Raw genomic sequence first — 20,201 nt, forward strand, 5'->3', positions numbered from 1 at the left:
TAGCTATCCTTGGATACGTGGTGGAAAACGGGGTCATCGGCCCTGATCCAGACCGTATGCGCCCCCTTACTGAACTTCCCTTGCCCGCTAGCACAAAAGCACTGAGGAGATGCCTCGGCTTCTTTTCGTATTATGCGCAGTGGGTCCCCAACTACACGGACAAAGCTCGTCCGCTCATCAAGTCCACGACCTTCCCACTCACGCCGGAGGCCCAATTGGCCTTCAAGGCTTTGAAAAGCGACATTGCGAAAGCTACGATGCACGCGGTGGATGAATCCATCCCTTTCCAGGTGGAGAGTGATGCATCTGATTTCGCCCTAGCCGCCACACTAAACCAGGCAGGCAGGCCCGTCGTGTTTTTTTCCCGCACCCTTCAAGGCCCCGAAATGTGGCACTCAGCGGTGGAGAAGGAGGCTCAGGCCATTGTGGAGGCCGTCAGACACTGGCGCCATTACCTGGCGGGGAAGCGGTTCACCCTGATCACGGATCAACGATCCGTGGCGTTTATGTTCAGTAACACGCAGAGGGGCAAGATCAAGAACGATAAGATCTTGCGGTGGAGAATTGAGCTCTCCACCTATAATTACGATATTATGTATCGTCCAGGGAAGCTCAATGAGCCCTCGGATGCCCTCTCGCGCGGAACATGCGCCATCATGCAGGAGGACCGCTTGAAGGCCCTCCACAATGACCTGTGCCATCCTGGAGTCACCCGACTCTACCACTTCGTAAAAGCCCGCAACCTGCCCTACTCGGTGGAGGATGTCAGGTCAGTGACAAGAAGGTGTCGGATTTGTGCGGAATGCAAACCGCACTTTTATCGACCGGACCGGGCACAATTGGTCAAGGCCACTCGCCCCTTCGAGAGGCTGAGTGTGGATTTTAAGGGCCCCCTTCCCTCAACGGACCGGAATGTCTATTTTCTCAATATAATAGATGAATACTCCCGGTTCCCGTTTGTTGTCCCCTGTGCGGACACGTCGACTGCCACTGTGATTAAGGCATTCAGTGATCTTTTTACCCTGTTCGGGTACCCCTGCTACATACATAGCGACAGGGGCTCGTCGTTCATGAGTAACGACTTGAGGCAATTCCTGCTCTCATACGGGATTGCCTCTAGTAGAACCACGAGCTACAACCCTAGGGGTAACGGACAGGTGGAGAGGGAGAATGCTACAGTCTGGAAGGCTGTCCTACTGGCGCTGAAATCCAGGGGCCTTCCAGTCTCCCGTTGGCAGGAGGTCCTTCCAAATGCGCTTCATTCCATTCGCTCCCTCCTGTGTACGGCAACCAATGCTACTCCCCACGAGAGGATGTTCTCATTCCCTCGGAAGTCGTCCTCGGGGATCTCCTTACCAGCCTGGTTGACGTACCCAGGACCCGTCCTTCTGCGGCGACATGTGAGGGCCCGCAGGTCCGACCCCTTGGTCGAACCGGTCCAACTCCTCCACGCCAACCCTCAGTATGCCTATGTGGCATATCCTGATGGGCGAGAGGACACAGTCTCCATTCGAGACCTGGCGCCCGCAGGGGACGTAGCAACTCCTGTCGCTCCCATACCCCCTGTCACGAATCTCCTATCACTTATTTCTTCCCCAGACGTGGCGCGGTCAGCACCGGGACCAGTGCATAACAGTTATACTCCCATGTACAGCTTGCCTGAGACTCGGAGATCGGCGCCACTACAGAAGGTTCCAGGATCCCCTGCACCATCGCCTCACCAGGGTCAACCGGCCCGGGAGTCCTCGAGGGGACAGCCGGACGCTGTTTTGGAAAGAACACCATCGCAAGCACCTGCTCCGGTGTCGCAACCGGTGTTGAGGAGATCACAGCGATGGTGCGGTCCTCCAGACCGTCTGGACTTGTGAATTTTGTACATATGTGACCTGTTTTCGCACCCCGCCGGCCTTTGTTTTTAAAGGAGGGGTGAATGTGGTGAACCATCGTTGGTTACCACTGTGGGTTGTTCCTATGTTACTGTTGGGTTAGGGTGTTGCCACTGTGGGGGTTGTATAATGTTGTTGGGTTAGGGTGTTTACCTGTGGTAAATGTTGTTATGGCACATCCCGGTCGGGCCCCGCCTCCTGGGGAGAGGTATAAGACCCTCTGCTCCGGCGGGACCCCTCCAGTCTGAACTGGTGTACTCGTGTTAGTTAGTTCCATTGTTTGCTAATAAAAGCCTTCAATAGCTGAAGCCTTGTTCCACGTGCTTGATTGTCGCGCATCACATCCATAGAATCCCTACATTGCAGAATGAGGTTGTTTGGCCCTTCGAATCTACACAGGCTTTCTGACGGAGAATCTTATACAGCAACCCACTGCCCCCGCCCCATCCCTGTAACCCCATGGGTAATCCACCTAAACTACACATTTTTGGACTACGGAAGGAAACCGGGACACCAGGAGGAAACCCATGCGACATGGGGGAGAACGTACAAACTCCTCACAGTCACCCAAGGCTGGAATCAAACCCAGGTTCCTGGTGCTGAGAAGCAGCCGTGCTAATCATTGTCACCCTGTCATCACAGGGATTAGTCTGGTGAACCTTCATTGCACTCTCACTATGGCAAGCACATCCTTCCTTAGATAAGACCTAAGCTGTATATTGTACTCCAGATGCATCAGCAAGGCTTTATATAATTGTAGCTAGACATCTTTACTCCTGTATTCATATCCCTTTGTGATGAAGGTCAATATGCATCTGCCTTCCTAGCTGCTTGCTGTATTAATAAAAGCTTTTTAAAACTGCATGCCCAGTTCCATAGATCCTGACTCTCAGAGTAACTTCTAACAACTTATTACAGACATTAGGTTCACCAGCCTGTAGTTCCTAGGCTTTTCCCTGCAGCCCTTCTTAAACAAAGGCACAACACTTGCCACCCTCCAATATAACTATGCCCAGTTATTAAGCAACTTTTATTAAGTCGCTACAATCATATAATATAAATAATAAATAGTAATAATCATATGCCCAAAAGTTAAAATTCTAAATTGGGGCAAGGCCAATTTTGAATGTATCAGACAGGAATTTTCAAAAGTTGATTGGGGGAGACTGTTGGCAGGCAAAGGGACATCTATTAAGTGGGAAGCTATCAAAGGTGTGTTAACCAGGGTTCAGAGTAAACACATTCCTTTTAAAGTGAAGGGTAAAGTAGAAGTAGGGAAGCCTGGATGACTTAGGGATATTGAGGCCTTGGTCAAAAAGGATGCATATGACATGCATAGGCAGCTGGGATCAAGTGGATCCTTGAGGAGTATAGAAGGTTAGGAGTAGAGTTAAGAGAGAAATCAAGAGGGCAAAAAGGGGACACGAGATTGCGATGGCAAAAGAGATTCCAAAGAGCTTCTATAAATATATAAAGGGAAAAAGAGTAACTAGGGAAAGAATAGGACCTCTTACGGGTCAATAAGGTCATCTATGTGCAGATCCACAAGAGATGGGTGAGATCCTAAATGAATATTTCTCATCAGTATTTACTGTTGAGAAAGGCATGGACGTTAGGGAACTTGGGGAAATAGGGGAAATAAATAGTGATATCTTGAGGAGCATACATATTACAGAGAAGGAGGTGCCATTAGTCTAAAAGCGTATCAAGGTAGGTAAATCCCCGGAACCTGAAGAAGTGTAGGACATTGTGGGAAGCTAGAGAGGAAATTGCAGGTCCCCTAGTAGAGCTACTTGAATCACCGACATCCATAGGTGAGGTGCCTGAAGATTGGAGGGTGGCAAGTGTTGTGCCTTTGTTTAAGAAGGGCTGCAGGGAAAAGCCTGGGAACTACAGGCTGGTGAACCTAATGTCTGTAGTAAGTTGTTAGAAGGTATTCTGAGAGACAGGATCTATAGGCATTTAGAGAAGCAAAAACTGATCAGGGACAGTCATCATGGCTTTGTGAGTGGAAAATTATGTCTCACCAATTTGACTGAGTTCTTTGAAAGGGTAACCAAGAAGGCAGACAGGGGCAGTGCAGTCGACGTTGTCTACATGGACTTTAGCAAGGCCTCTGACAAGGTATCGTATGGTAGGTTGTTGCATAAGGTTAAATCTCATGGGATCCAGGATGATGTAGCCAATTGGGTGGATGTAGGGGGTTTTCAAACTGGAGGCCTCGGTGCATCTCAGGGACCTATGCTGGGTCCACTGTGATTTGTCATTTATGTTAATAATTTGGATGGAAATTTAGGAGGCATGGTTAGTAAGTTTGCAGATGACACTTAGAGTAGTGAAGGTTATCGAAGACGTCCTTTTGGGTTGCAACAGGATCTTGATCAATTGGGCCAGTGGGCTGATAAATAGCAGATGGAGTTTAATTTAGATAAATGTGAGGTGATGCATTTTGGTAGATCGAACCAGGGCAGGACTTATTCAGTTAATGGTAGGGTGTGAACAGAGATACAACAGAGATCTAGGAGTACAGTTCAGAGCTCTTTGGAAGTGGAGTCACAGGTGGACAGGGTGGTGAAGGCAGCATTCAGCATGCTTGGTTTCATTGGTCAGAATAGTGAATACAGGACTGGTGACATCTTGTTGACGTTGTACAAGACATTGGTAAGGCCACACTTGGAATACTGTGTACAATTCTGGTCACCCTATCATAAAAAAGATATTAAACTAGAAATGATGCTATCGGGACTTGATGGTTTGAGTTATAAGGAGAGGCTGGATAGACTGGGACTTTTTACCCTGGAGCGTAGGAGACTTAGGGATAATTTTATGGAGGTCTATGAAATAATTCCAAGAAACTTAATACATGTCTAGATCAAGTGTAGCACAAATCAAAAGCAAAGTGCTTTGCTCCAACCATAGATAAGGTAGATAGTCAATATCTTTTTCCAAAGGCAGGGGAGTCTAAAACTAGAGGGCATAGGTTTCAGGGGAGAGGGGAGAGTTACAAAAAATGTCCAGGGGGCAATTTTTTTCCACACAGAGGGTTGAGAGTGTCTGGAATGAGTTGCCAGAGGTAGTAGTAGAGGCAGTACAATTTGTCTTTTAAAAGTAGTTAGACAGTTACATGGTTAAGATTGGTATAGAGGGATATGGGCCAAATGGAGGCAATTGGGACTAGCTTAATGGTAAAAACTGGGCAGCATGGACAAGTTGGGCTGAAGAGCCTGTTTCCATGCTCTAAACCTCTATGACTCTATGAATGGGGGGGGGGGGGGGGGGGGGGCCACAGGGCGGTGCTGTGGTTCTAAAACCACGCAGTCAGTGGTGATAATTAGACAAGTACAATTAAGTGTAGAACCGTATACATGTACAGATTCTGGCGCATAAGAAGAATTAGAATGCAAGTAATAACAGGAGTAGGCCATATGGCTTCTTGAATCTGCCCCATCATTCAATAAGATGGTGGCCGGTCTTCAACAGCGTCGCCACTGCCTCGTCTTATCTCCAAAATTAAACTCAACTCACCTCTCCTCGAATTAGACCAAGATAAAAAGGCATACATCCACCTATTAAAAGTTTCCAATTAATTTGTTGAATAAAATTCTCTAAAAGCATTTTTTTAAAGTAGGTCAAGCATATTACATTTTAAATAAATGAACAAAAGAAATCTTGTAAAACACAAACTAACAGAACCAAACGAAAATACAAATGCTGCATACAAAATCTGCTACAAATCTGAAAATGCTGGAACCATTTGGCAAGTGGAGCAGACTCCAATAGCCCGCGAGTCCGGTTGAAGGGATACAAAGTGTCTACCTTCTTGGGATGGGATTCCCCATTGGTAAGGTGACCTTGCCTTCCATATTCTTTCACCTAATCCACTGAAGCCGGTCAGGTTTTTATGCTCCACCTCCACTAATCACCTATTCTTTGACGTATCATTTGATGGAGTTTGCACATTCTCCTCGTGTCTGCGTGGGTTTCCTCCGAGTGCTCCGGTTTCCTCCCACAGTCCAAAGATGTGCGGGTTAGGTTGATTGACTATGCTAAAATTTCCTCTTAGTGTCCTGGGATGCGGATTAAAGGGATTAGCGGGTAAAATATGTAGGGATATGGGAGTAGGGCCTGGGTGGGATTGTGGTTGGTGCAGACTCAATGGGCCAAATGGCCTCTTTCCGTACTGTAGGGTTTCTATGATTTCTTTCATAAAGCCTTCCCTTCTCTTATAGTATTATCACTTCAGTCACTCCTGTTTTCCACCTGATCACCTAACAGCTCATTCCCTCTCATTTGAAAGATTCCCCTTTTCTTCACTCTACTCCTCCCATGCTGTACGTTTTGTCTTAAAAGTTATCACTTTTCTCTGCAATTGCTTTTCCTGACAATGAATTTCTACCACGAACTGAACTTCTGGAAGCTCTTAACTCACTTGTGAATAGGCTGATGCAATGTCTATTAATACTTATTTTGTGGCTTTAAAGGGACGTAGTCAGAATATAATCTGTACTCCGTGGTGAAATGCTTGTCTCTTTTAACAGTCTCACTTACCAAAGCATAGCTAAAGGAGAGGCATATGATTACATATTTAAATATAAGGACTAGAATCTTTTGGTGGCCCAAAACAGACATTAGATTAAGCTTTGTTGCAACTTTAGAGCAGAATAGTACATTCTCTATTATATGGTAGAACACTCCTATCATCGCAGTCTCTTGACAGATTTGTGAATGTCACAGGATATCTATCACAGTTACATACATAGTGAGAATCCAACTGAGTATTTTGAGCACTGAAATTTTTTAATAGTGTTTTATACCATTTACTGCAAATTCATAATCTTATATCCAGCACACGCCCTACAAATATCAATATCAGTTATCAACCTACTGGTTAACATCTGGTATAATCTACTGGCCAACAATTTGAAAATAATATGCTGGTTGCTTACAATTTTACTGTGAATATTTTCTGAAAAATATACTGGGAAAAAAAGAACATAGAGGAAGACAAATTAAACTCCTGCTCTGCAATTGTATACTTAAGTTTGAAGAATATTTCTATACAAAAGCAATCACATTTATTACTTTCAGCACAACATTCTGGTTCTTTAGGATACTGCATTCACACTCAAATACAAAGTTCACCTTTAAACAGATATAATCGAATGTGGCACATTTTTTTCCTTTGTGCTTTTACTTCAGTCTTCAGCAAAGTCAAAATAAAACAAAATCATAAAGCAGTTTGTCTGAACACAATGTAATAACTTATGTTTTACAAAAAAAAATTACAGACTTTTAAATTCAAACAAAATCTCTTTCATTGGCCTCTACAAATATATCACTGTTTATAGGCCTCCCAGCTTGGCACAGTCACCAAATGCAATGTTAACATTACTTGTAAGAAACTGTCCCAATTACCGTTAGAAAATTTCTTCCAAAACACAGTTAACCAGAAATACGTTTTATCTAGAATTTGAGGGCCAATAAATTGAACAAGCTTTGAAGGAAGCGGTTGAATATTGGGTTAAGCTTGGTGTAGTCAATTACACTAATGTATATATTTCCCTTTCGGTTGCTCACTTTACATTTCATCTGACTAAGCTCCCAATAACTTGTATTTGCTCAGCTTATAGTATAATTTATATATTGCTTACTATGTAACCATTATAATTTCCCATTCATGCACTAGCAATACATTTCAGCTCCTCAATGGCAAGCCAGTTAAGAAAAAATTAATTATTAGGAAAAGGGCCGAAAGCAAGGTTTCTGCTTTAAGCAGCATCTCCAAAGAAACCCATATACCTTTCCTGCTTTTGATACCATGTTGCAACAGCACCTTGAGGCAGGTACACAGAGTGAAGTTAATATTGAGGTCAATGCAGTGTGCAACTGTAACATTGCACTCCTGCTATCTTAGTATTAATGCCAGTAAGACACAAATTGATTTCCTGAAGTGCAATAAGTATTTAACCTTTCGATTGGTGATTAATGACAGTCATTGACATGTCTTCCTAAAACAATGATTGCTTGGAATCACTTAGAAAGCACATAAATGTTAAAAATGTATAATTTTAAGAGGTTTTCTAAATTATAGTTGTCTTACTAGTTTTAAATTTCTGCTACAAGTGTCCAAACAAGCAGAGGTGGAGGGGCCAAAGAACAATTTTAGGACCCTTTACATTCTTAATATTAACCCTTTAAGGGCTTAGCAACAACAATTAATAGGCCACCAAAAATATCCAACACTGATAATACATTGTCTCAAGGTCACAATATTATTTCAGGAACATTTAGATTTTTAGTACTTTTGTACTTCTTGCAAATAATTTCCTTTTTAAATAGAAAATGTATGTTGAGCCCAAAAATGTCACTAGGCAAAAAAAAATAGACAAGGGGAGTAAATTACAACTGCAATGTTCTGTTTTCTATTTTATTTTTGGTGATGCGTTTGGTAGTTTGGGAATGTCCAAGCTTTTTCTGTGGGCCAGTCAAGTGGATTCGTGGACCACATATATGGTTTACAGTTCCCATTAACTTAAATAAATCTCAAGCTGCCAATTTTTGACAGATCTTGGTTTCCTGATTTTGATTCATCCATTAACATGGCAACAGAACAAGGGTCAGCCACCCCCAAACCTGAAAGGTAAAACAGTGTGTAATAATAAGCACAGATATGATGGAGTTGCCTGGACTACATGGCCATGGATCACTTGCTGTGGCTCATGGAAAAGCACACATCAACATCAAAGTTAATAGCCTGAAACTTTCAATCCAGATGACCAGGGTCATAATTTGGACATCCTTACACTAAATGTTACATTCAGGGTTTTTCAAAACTAAAACAGCTTCACAGTAGTCATTGGAAGGAGGTGAAGAAAAATTAGTTAAAGCTCCCCATTTGTTAAGATGGTGTCACATTCATAGCTTTTTGTTACAGTTCTGTTCAAAGCAATGTTTTCCAGCAGGTTGGTGAGTGAAACAAATTTTTCATCAAGGTTAGCTTGCAGTATATTTATTCGACAATCAATGTAATCCTTCAGTCTCTTTTCTACGGATTCCATGTGTTCAGCGATATGCTTTTCCAACTCAGAACATAAAGCCTGTTGATAATGCCTGTGAAGAAATGCAGCAACATAAACAAGCAGCAGGTTCTCAAAATGTATTTTTAAAAAAACACTATATGCAAAAGATCTACTTCCTGAACTATCCATGGTTCATCAAAATCAAAGTTGTGGGACAGCAGTTCATGGAGAATCACCAAAGAGATGCACACTGCAGCAGTTAGAACAGTAGATGCACAACTGGTCTATTTATCAAAAACCATTGGTCTTTAATGCTTGATTTGTCTGCATATAAAGTAGTAGCCCTCCATAGCATGCCTGTGAGCAGTTCAGGACCTGGAATATTTTTAGATATTCACTGTGATACTGAAGAACTCATCAATGCAACAGCAGCTTACCGACTGTAATATTATAGAAAAGATGCTGTAATAATTTATTGCCTCAATAAAATGAAGTTATTTCTCTCCACCCTGCCCCCAAAGCTTTTCTTCTCTGAATCTTCCCCTTAACTTCCTAAGATGGATTTTTAGTTCCTGTTGAAATGGTAATCGGTGTAGTAGAACATTGAAGACATAATCATCGATCATGTTCCAGGTCTGGTTGAATGACTTAATGTAGTCACAATGTCTGAGATTCCAATGCATCTAATTTAAAGAAAAAAATTGAAATCCAAACAGAACTGAGGAACAGGAATAAGATAGTCAGTTCCTTGAGGCAGTTCCACCATTCAGTGAAATCATTTGCAATCTGTATCCTAACTTCATCCAACCACATTGTCTTCATTATGTTCATTACCCTTGGCTAGCAACATCAATTGATCTAAAGATAGCATCTATTGTTTGTGTGGGAGAGTTTTCCATATTTCTATCACCGGTTTGTGAAGTGTGTCCGAACTTCTTTTCTGAATTGCCTGGCTCTGATTTTAAGGTTCTGATGAAAGGTCATGACCTAGAAATGCTAACTATTTCTCTCTCCATGGTTGCTGCCACACCTACTGTGCAATTCCACCATTTTCTGTGTTTATTTCAAGTAAAAACAAGTTTTCGTTTTAATTTTTTTTTTTAAAACAAAATAAATAATTGGGAAATAAGGTAGAAGTTGAAATATCAAAAGTCTTCTGAAAAATTTTTTTAAAATATGATTTATTTTTATATAATGGAACAATCAGGGTCTGAGGATTGAGGATATGTAACAGTAATAATGAACTTAGTGCGCTGTTAAAAACCTAGTTACAACTCATTCAACAGGGTATAATGTTTTTAAGGGTTTTACACTGAGACTGAGGGTTCCCACCAGTTCAAAGACTTCTACTTGACTGCACACTGGGAAGGAACTTCACCAGCCGATCCGATGGGGAAGCATAGAATTACTGAAGCAACATTTGGATTTCTACTTTTAACTGTGCAGATTCCAAAAGAGGAATGTTGACAATTTTGTTATCCTTAACACTGCAAAACCTGGGCCAAAGTCATTATGGGAATCTGTGATAGTTGAACCATGAACCACTAAGTCTACATCCCAGAGATGGTATATATTGACCATCAGTGACAATGTACAGGCTAGTTCAAGACTGCTATACCTTTCCTAGTTTCTATCACGTGGGACGATAGAGAAAGAGCTGAATTGAACAATTTTCAATAGAACTTGTCTGAAAATTTTCTATATAAACTACACACAGAAACAGGTTTCACTACTCTGAAAATTCATACCTGCCATTGGATGTGTCCTCTGCTGCTGCACTATTTTTAGTAACTTTAACCTTTTCTCCCATACGAAGTTCATTCACCTGGCCACATAGGTCCTGAAGGAGAGGAAGCATTTCAGAACTAAAGGCATTTTGCTCTCCATTGCTTTGTTTGCACAGAAATGTTGTCACAAGTCCTTTCAAATCTCCTCCAGCAAACTTTTGTTCATCTACATCTTTTGCACTGTCTTCAGAATCAGAAGTTTTCTTTTTATTGTTTGTTCCAATAGGCGAGACTGAGCCCTCTCTCGTTTGTGTGGATGCAGCGTTCAACGTGGTTATTCTTCCAGGATCTTTTGTTTCTTCCAATTCTGAACTGGACATCGGATTAGTTTTGCTAAGTACATGGGAAGAGGTCATTCCTTCTTCAGACTGCGGTGAACTCACAATTTTTCCAACTTCTGTTAAATCTCTTGCTCCAAAGATACCCTGGAACAGTCCTCCAATTGCTGCCTGATTCTATATGGAGAAAAATCAATACATCAGGTCAGAACAATCACTATTATTGTTACTGATTAACAGCAAAATCCATCATAAGCAGAGCTGCACATTTGCCAGGTGTGGATACATCAAGACTAACTGTAAGCACCCAGATTGAGGTCAAAGACCTCAGCGTAGAGCAGGCATCACACCAAGAGGTTGTATTCATTTGTTAGACGCATCCTTTGCCAAAGGACAAGGATTCTCATTTCTCTCCAGCATCCTCCATCAGAACTCAAGATACTGCCTCCATTACTGGGGTACAGTCACGGTCAGCCTACAGTATCACGCTTCGTACTGATTGCTGAATTAATCTGGTATAAAATACAAGTTAATAAGCTCTCAATGCAGCTGTTTGACAGTAGATTTACACTGTGAAGAATAAAGTGGCACTCTGTTATGGGGATCATTCATCAAATTTAACTTGCAAAATGCTCATTATCTTTATTGATTACATCTACATACTTAAATTGTTTTGTGCTCTGCATATGTTAACCTTTACACTTGATGTTTATTAAAAAAACAGCACCTTTAACATATTAATACATCCGTTTAAACAAAATTAAATGCCAAACCACATAAGATAATATTAGGGCAAATAGTCAAAAGATTTGTTAAAGAGATAGATTTTAGGGAGTACCTTAAAGAAGGAAAGAGAAGTAGAGAGTTAGAGATGTTTAGGGAAGAAATTTCAGAACTTACGATAACTATAATTATGAAACAGTATAATGCCGCAAAATTAATTCCAAAAATGAAAATGAAATATTCTCTTGCAATCAATATGCTACACACATTATGCTGTTCAAATAACTTTCCAAATTAATTCACATGGCTTACTTCCCCCATACACCCCTCCCCTTATGGATGTGAAGCCCATTCCCACCCAAGATCACACCGTTAATGTGATATTACGCTGGCTGGCTAATTAATTTGGTAGCAAATACCATAAGCTTTCGGAGCACAGCTCCTTCGTCAGATGGAGTGGATATCTGTTCTCAAACAGTGCAAACTGTTTGAGAACAGATATCCACTCCATCTGACGAAGGAGCTGTGCTCCGAAAGCTTATGGTATTTGCTACCAAATAAACCTGTTGGACTTTAACCTGGTGTTGTGAGACTTCTTACTGTGCTTACCCCAGTCCAACACCGGCATCTCCACATCATGGCTAATTAATGGCCAGTGTGAAACATGCTCTGTGAAAGACTGAATGTTGTCGAGGAGGGCAGGTGCTGAGAAAAGGGAGCAAGGGAACTGGCACTTCCAGTGTGCTCCCTCAGGGGGACTGTGGCTGCGGAGATGTGTAAGGGAGCTGCTAACTTGTAAAAGATAAATATCAGTGAAAAACTATGCTACGAGTGTCCAGGCAACACAATCATACACAGGCCTCAGTCTCCAGACGCACTTGTTAATTTTATCTGAGCCTGTACTTTCATCCCGCCATGGATCGAGGTCACAGCTAAAATGTAAAGGCCGTCTGGCCAATCTGCCCACTGACCAACCGGAAAAGCAGACGGGCCAGGTAAAACCCCAGGCAATTGCTGTTTCCTTAAGTTAGCTTGGCTTCTTGATTGTCAGCAAGCATACTTCCGACCTGCGCCTGCCGACCAAAATATCACGCAAGGCCGCCCAACGTCTTCTCATGCGATTTTACACACTTCTGGGTCAGGTGTGTGCCCGCCCAAGTAACATTCAGGCCTGCTTCTCTGAATTATGCCTACCATTACCAACATCTGTATATAGAAAAGGACAGAGCAATGTTCACTTATTTTCAATTTCGCACAATATATGACTGTACAATGATATACAAGATACACAAATTGAAAAACAGCGATCACACAAGCATGTGTTCTAAAGCATGCACTTTATTCCACTTGAATATTCTAGATGTATCATTGTGACCTAACTTACCCACCCCTGCATTTTCATCATAGACAATTTCTTTAGATGAACACATTTTTCCACTTTGTAAAAGAAACATATGCAATGAGAACAAAGAATGGAGTTATAGTATTTAAAATATATATTTTAACACAGAAAAACAGACACTGTAATAACCATATCTACCGTCTTAAAATTACTGCTGCCTTTTGGAAATAAAACTCTCATTCAACTCATTATTCAGACAATAGATAACCCACCTTCTGTTGGAACTGGACCATGTTAAAAAGTTGCTGAGCTCCAGGTGACAGCTTTGTTCCCATTGAATCCATCATTGTTTGTACTCGTTCCAAGTTAATGTTTTTTCCCAATGGAGAAAAGCCTCTTAAGATCCTTGCTGAAGCATGTTTTATGCCCAATAATATTTCACCAATTCGTACTTTCTCTTTTCCACCTAAAGATAGCAGCTAAGAACAGAACATTTGTCAAAAGCTTCGAAGAGTAAAACATGATCAGTAAGAAACAAAACAAAGCCTCAACATCTTACCTTTAGTTCACAGGATGAACTAGGAAAATCCAATTTAAAATGTTTCCTAAACAAGAGGATCTGCTCAACCTCACTGAAAGAAAGAAAATATTGGTGGTAAGAAAGCACAATTATCTCAATGCATTCAAAATGTCAATGGTTTCAAGATAGCAGATTAACAAAAATGATCCCAATAGAAAGCATTTCTGAAGCAGGTTCTCATCCTTGTTTTCAAATCCCTCCATGGCCTTGCCCCTCTTTATCTTTGTATCCTCCTTCAGCATCACAACCCTCCCAGATATCTTCTGGCCTCCTGAGAATCCCAATTTTAATTGCTCCATACGAGCGGATATGCCTTCGGCTGCTCAGGCCCTAAATTCTGGAATTCCCTTCTTAAATGTCTCAGTCTCTTCACCCACCTTTCCTCCTTTAAGACGCTTCCTAAAACGCATGTCTCTGACCAAGCTTTAGTCAATTGTCATAATTTCTACTTATGTCAAATTTTGTTTGATAATATTCTTGTGAAGCACAGGGGGGCATTATTAAAGGGGCTATATAAATACAAGTTAATGTTAGTTCTTTCACCTGGAGACCAAACTCTATATTAACAGTTGCTGTCTAGAACTAATGAGTCGAGATGATTTGGGTGCTCTCTAAAAGTGGTACATGGATCCCACTTTCAGGATTTCTGGTCCTGGGTGGCCTGATTTTTGAGAGTAATTTTAAAGGTATGCAGGCTGGTTCAGGTCAAAAGCCCACATCTGGCATTCCCAACCTGGCTGGTTCCATTGCGGAGATCAGCATGTCCTATTCCTCCACAAGTTTCATGGCGTCAGGTTAGGTTTTTAAAGAGACGTGGTTCACAGCCCCTCAGAGGAGCCGTGAACATAGCCTGCATGAGGGAACCTTTCAAGAGGTCCTCCTCATGCCCCCTCTCATGCCAAGGTAAGGCTCCCAATCACCTCCCATAGCATTTGAGTCTCCTATGCCAAGCTATGGAACTTGCATACGCATTGCTTCAATATAGTGCAGTGGGTCAATGTAACAGTAGATGGGTTAAAAAATCTTTTTAAAACTGTTACTCATTCAATACTTTCCACTATGTGAAAACTCATTTCACCACCCCCCAATTAAAGTGCCAATCATCCTGACCCTTTAAATCATCAATAACAGAAAACACAAGCCCTGAAGCCACTTAACTTTGTGTAAATAAATACTGTGAAATGACAGCAGAGTTCAGAGAGTCGGACTGTCAATAAGGTAATGTTTCCTCTGGGGTTCAGGTGTTTCAACAAGATTGATGGATTTAGTGACTCGCAGCCAAACCTTCATTATGTATGCCTTCTCAACAGCCCGCCTTTGGCCTCTTTCCCTCCAGTCTACACCTGCTCCAGACAATAAGGATCCCATCTTTGTGACCATTCTCTCCTGAGGTCGGTGGACCAAGCCAAGAATTTTTCCACTTCCTACTATTCACCTCAGTGATGGAAGCCTAGGCTTAAATCAGTAATTGCAGCAAAAGATCACCACCCATTCACCTGCCAAAATTTCAGCAAGTCATTGAACTCCTGAAGAAACAACTGTGTTTAAAGCCCAGCTCTTTGATGATGGTCTGAATCATCTCTGCTTTGATTTGATGTCCACCATGTTTTTAACCCTGTGAACCTTGATGGATTTCGGGCTGTTTTACTACAATGAAGGTACTGACATAAATGCAAATTTTGTTCTTAAAGCTGTAAAACAGCAAAGAAACTTTTGGCACTGTCGCCATTAAATAGGCCTTCGCCCAACAGAGTTATGATCACATTTTTTGGAGGCACAGAAAAGCATCAATCCTCAATGCTGGAGTAATGCATATTACTCAGTATCTTCTCTTCAATCAGAGCTAAACAGTAGTTATATGCACTGAACAATGTAAATGCCCTGACTATTTACAGTGCACATTGCAAATTAAGTGTAACGTTTTAAAGTTTTAAAAGTTTATTTATTAGTGTCACAAGTGGGCTTACATTAACACTGCAATGAAGTTACTACAAAAATCCCTTAGTCATCACACTCCAGGGCCTGTTCGGGAATTTAGCATGGCCATTGCATCTAACCAGCACATCTTTTGGACTGAGAGAGAAAACCGCAGCACCTGGAGGAAACCCACACAGACATGGAGGGAACGTGCAGACTCCGCACAGACAGTCACCCAAACTGGGAATTGAACCCCGGTCCCTGGCGCTGTGACGCAGCAGTGCTAACCACTGTGCCACCGTGTCACCCAATAAATAGTTACTTATAAAACATTGCACGTAGTTACACATACCTTCAAGTGGACTTATTTTACCAAATGTGATTTTTTAAACTCATTCATGAGTAGTGTATATCCCAGATAAGGTCACATTCCTAATGGCTCTCAAGGAGGTAGTGGGGATCTGCAGAGAGCTTTAAGAGTCAATCACATTGCATTGGGTCTGGAGTCACAGAGGCCAAACTGGTTAAAAGTTTTCTTTCCTTACTTTCACCGGCAAGATGAGTTTTTAATGACAGTCCTGTAGTTTTGTGGCTGCTGTTAATGATTCCAGCTTTTTATTTCAGATTTGTTTAATTGAATTTAAATTCCCAGTTGCCATGTTGGGATTTGAATCATCTCCAGACCATTAGTCCAAGGTCTTAGATTACTGCTCTAGCAACATAGCCACTATGCTAATATGCCCTATGTAGCATAATAATAGGTAATGTTAAAAAGCCAAAATGTGAACTTTTAAACATATTTTATGAAAATAATCATTATTAATTTTCAAAGAATTGTAAATACAAAATTAACGATTTCGCCAATTCAATTTAGAATTTGATTCTTTTAAACAAAAAAAGATTTAAACAGGCAATAAATTTGACCTTTTGAGAAATAGCACAATAACCCAACAGGCTATTAATATCAAATTTGGTATTGCCATTGACACTCAGGATTTACTTGCTACAAACACTTAGTCCCCTGACTGTTGATGCAAGGTTAACATAACTATCGTAAGCCAAAACAATGCATTACCCATTTATTTGTAGGCTATCTACTCTTTGGCCTTGGCATGTCCCACAGTACTCTCCTTCTGTGTAAACCTCCATAGTTCTTGCTTCGCTCAATACTTCTATAAAGACTATGTCAGCAGGTTGTTGAGAAGAGCACTGTAGACACAGCACACATGGAGTTTCCACAGTATTGGTTTGAGGTCGCTCCAAAGTAACAAGTTCTGCACTGAATCACATCAAAGGAAACAGTAAGTCATCTCTAATTTAAAATAAAACATGTTTCATTATCACAACGTATAACAATTTTCTTTTATTCTTGGCATGTCAAAATGTTGCTTACATTTTGAGGAAACCACAGCATTTCCATTTTTAATATAGTAAGAGATTTTCCTGATGTTTGGGTCAATGCTGCATGATTGTAATATGTTCTTTACAATTACTAGCAATGTTCAATAACAGTCAATAATTATGGAGTAAACATGGCCCAGAGCTTCAGAAAAAAAGTTGATGGAGGCCTTCAGAGGTCTCAGTTTAACACATTCAAAGATATTGACATAACAGTATAATTAATGAAACAGCATTTGCAGAGAATTGGTGTCACATCATATCACAGAGATTTTGATCAATCAAAAATACATTGCTTGCCATAGGAACATAGGAATTAGGAGCAGATTCGATTTTCAAGTTTGCTGATGACACCAGTGCGTCGGATCTCAAACAATGACGAGACAGAGTACAGAAATGAGAGAGAGAACCTGGTGAACTGGTGCAGCAAACAATAATCTCTCCCTCAATGTCAACAAAGCGAAGGAGATCGTCATCAAATTCAGGAAGCGAAAAGGAGGACATGCCCCTGTCTACATCAACGGGGACGAAGTAGAAAGGCTTGAGAACTTCAAGTTTTTAGGTGTCCAGATCAACAACCTGTCCTGGTCCCCCCCCATGCTGACACTATAGTTAAGAAAGCCCACCAATGCCACTACTTTCTCAGAAGACTATGGAAATTTGGCATGTCAGCTACGACTCTCACCAACTTTTGCAGATGCACCATAGAAAGCATTCTTTCTGATTGTATCACAGCTTGGTATGGCTCCTGCTCTGCCCAAGACCACAAGGAACTACAAAAGGTTGTGAATGTAGCCTAATCCATCACGCAAACCAGCCTCCCATCCATTGACCCTGCCTACACTTCCCACTGCCTCGGCAAAGCAGCCAGCATAATTAAGGACCCCACGCACCCCGGACATTCTCTCTTCTATCTTCTTCCTTCGGGAAAAAGATACAAAAGTCTGAGGTTATATATCAACCAACTCAAGAACAGCTTCTTCCCTGCTGCTGTCAGACTTTTGAATGGACTTGCATTGCATTATGTTGATCTTCCTCTACACCCTAACTATGACTGTAACACTACATTCTGCACTCTCGTTTCCTTCTCTATGAATGGTATGCTTTGTCTGTATAGCGCACAAGAAACAATACTTTTCACCGTATGTTAATACATGTGACAATAATAAATCAAATCAAAGTAGGCAAATTCAACCCTTCGAGCCTGCTCCACCATTCAATCAGTTCATGGCTGATCTCACCCTGGTCTCAAATCTACCTCCCCATCTGTTCCCCAATATCCCCTTATCCCTTTTTTTAAAATTAGAAATATATCTATCTCCTTCTTGAAACCATTTAATGATTCAGACTCAATCATGCTATGGGACAGCAAGTCCCACAAATTCACCACCCTATGCGAGAAGTAGTTCCTCCTCATCTCTGTTTTAAATCTACCGCCTCACAACCTATACCTGTTTGTGACCATTTCTCCACTCCACCTGACAAAGAGGCAGCGCTCTGAAAGCTAGTGGCATTTGCTACCAAATAAACCTGTTGGACTTTAACCTGGTGTTGTTAAACTTCTTACCGTCCATACCAAACAAACAGAAAGGCTAAAGTACAAATTAGTTGAATGAGGATGGATATCACACGACCAACAGTTATGTCTATTGCCCATTTTTTAATTGTTAATCAGAAATACAACTAAATAAAATCTGGATTCTCAATAAACCACGTGTGACAAGTGGCCAATGTAATGGGCAGCACAACACCACAGGATGATTTTAACACATGCAGCAGAGCAGGCACTTTGCAATATTCATGGTGTTACTGTTCTCACAGTGCTGGCTGTCAATTAGACTTATAACCGCTGGACACAGCAACAGTTGCTGAAAGTCCAACTCAGAATTACAGGAAACAGTCAATCAGCATCTTAAAAATGATAGTCCATAAGTATAAATTTCCTCCACAGCTTCAGACTCCTCGCTATGAGACACCAGGCAATGAGGGATGGCCCTAAACATGCTGCTCAAAGGCACAAATGCCAACCAACACCAGACTAATGCCGGGTCAAGCCAGGTGAAGGCCGGACTCACACCGATCATTGCCCCCGGAGCGGTTGAACTGTCAGCTCCGCTGACCCCGGCACTCCAGCCGCCGGGCCTCACTGAGAGTCAGCCGCTGCCGATAAGGCACCGCATTCAGGTGGTCCCAATACCCGTGCTCAGTCTTACCGGACAGCGGCCTCTCCTCCCTCTGAGTCCCAGCCGGTGACCGTGGCGCGGAGCCGCCCCGAGCCGCTCGGCCAAGCGGCGCAAACCGAAACAGGCTCCATGGCGGCCCAGGCCCGGCCAGTGCGCAGTCGCGACGAGAGATGCCCGCCCCCCCCCCCCCCCCCCGCGCGACAGCCCCGCCCCGCCCCGCCCCCCCCCCCCCCGCGCGACAGCCCCGCCCCCCTCGCGCGACAGCCCCGCCCCCCCGCGTCAGCCAAGCCCCCCCCGCGGACTGCCCCGAAACCCCCGGCGACTGCCCCGCCTCCCCCGCCGACTGCCCCGCCACCCCGGCTGCCCCCCCCGACTGCCCCCCCCACCCGACTGACCCCCCCCCGACTGACCCCCCCCCCGACTGCCCTCCCCCCGACTGCCCCCTGACTGCCCCCTCCCCCGACTGCCCCCCCGACTGCCCCCCCCCCCCCGACTGCCCACCCCCCGACTGCCTCCCCCGACTTCCCCACCCCCCGACTGCCCCCCCCGACTGCACCCCCGACTGCCCCTCCCCCGACTGCCCTCCCCGACTGCCCCCCCGCCTGCCCCCCACCGCCCGCCCCCCCGCCCGCCCCCCCACCCGACTGCCCCCCCGCCCGCCCCCCACGCCCGCCCCCCCGACTGCCCCCCCGCCCGCCCCCCCCGTCTGCCCCCCCCCGGCTACCCCCCCGACTGCCCCCCCCCCGACTGCCCCCCCCCGACTGCCCCCCCGACTGCCCCCCCAACTGCCCCCCCGACTGCCCCCCCCGACTGCCCCCCCTCGACTGCCCCCCCCCCGAATGCCCCCCCCACTGTGCCCCCCCCCACTGACTGCCCACCCCCACTGGCTGCCCCCCACCCCCACTGACTGCCCCCCACCCCCACTGACTGCCCCCCACCCCCACTGACTGCCCCCCACCCCCACTGACTGCCCCCACCCCCCGACTGCCCCCCCCGACTTTCCCCCCCGACTGCCACCCCCCCGACTGCCCCCCCCCGACTGCCCCCCCCCCGACTGCCCCCCCCGACTGCCCCCCCCGACTGCCCCC

The 20,201-nt window shown here is 43.8% G+C and overlaps 1 protein-coding gene across 2 annotated transcripts; it reads right to left on the bottom strand.

Annotated features, from left to right (window-relative positions):
* Window positions 1-6,662: 6,662 nt before the first annotated feature.
* Window positions 6,663-19,296, bottom strand: c11h10orf88 (chromosome 11 C10orf88 homolog). Of its 2 annotated transcripts, XM_078223375.1 has the most exons (6): window positions 19,144-19,296; window positions 16,608-16,811; window positions 13,595-13,667; window positions 13,308-13,514; window positions 10,654-11,147; window positions 6,663-8,996 (listed from the first exon to the last, which is right to left on the bottom strand). In XM_078223375.1, the coding sequence occupies exons 1-6, from the start codon at window positions 19,242-19,244 to the stop codon at window positions 8,768-8,770; spliced, it is 1,308 nt and encodes a 435-aa protein (XP_078079501.1). In that variant the 5' UTR covers window positions 19,245-19,296; the 3' UTR covers window positions 6,663-8,767. The 2 variants fall into 2 exon arrangements, with proteins under 2 accessions (XP_078079501.1, XP_078079502.1); XM_078223376.1 differs by lacking the exon at window positions 16,608-16,811 and having other exon boundaries at window positions 19,144-19,276.
* Window positions 19,297-20,201: the final 905 nt, after the last annotated feature.

This window comes from Mustelus asterias, chromosome 11 (assembly GCF_964213995.1).
Source record: "Mustelus asterias chromosome 11, sMusAst1.hap1.1, whole genome shotgun sequence".
In the NCBI taxonomy this organism is placed as follows: Eukaryota; Metazoa; Chordata; class Chondrichthyes; order Carcharhiniformes; family Triakidae; genus Mustelus; species Mustelus asterias.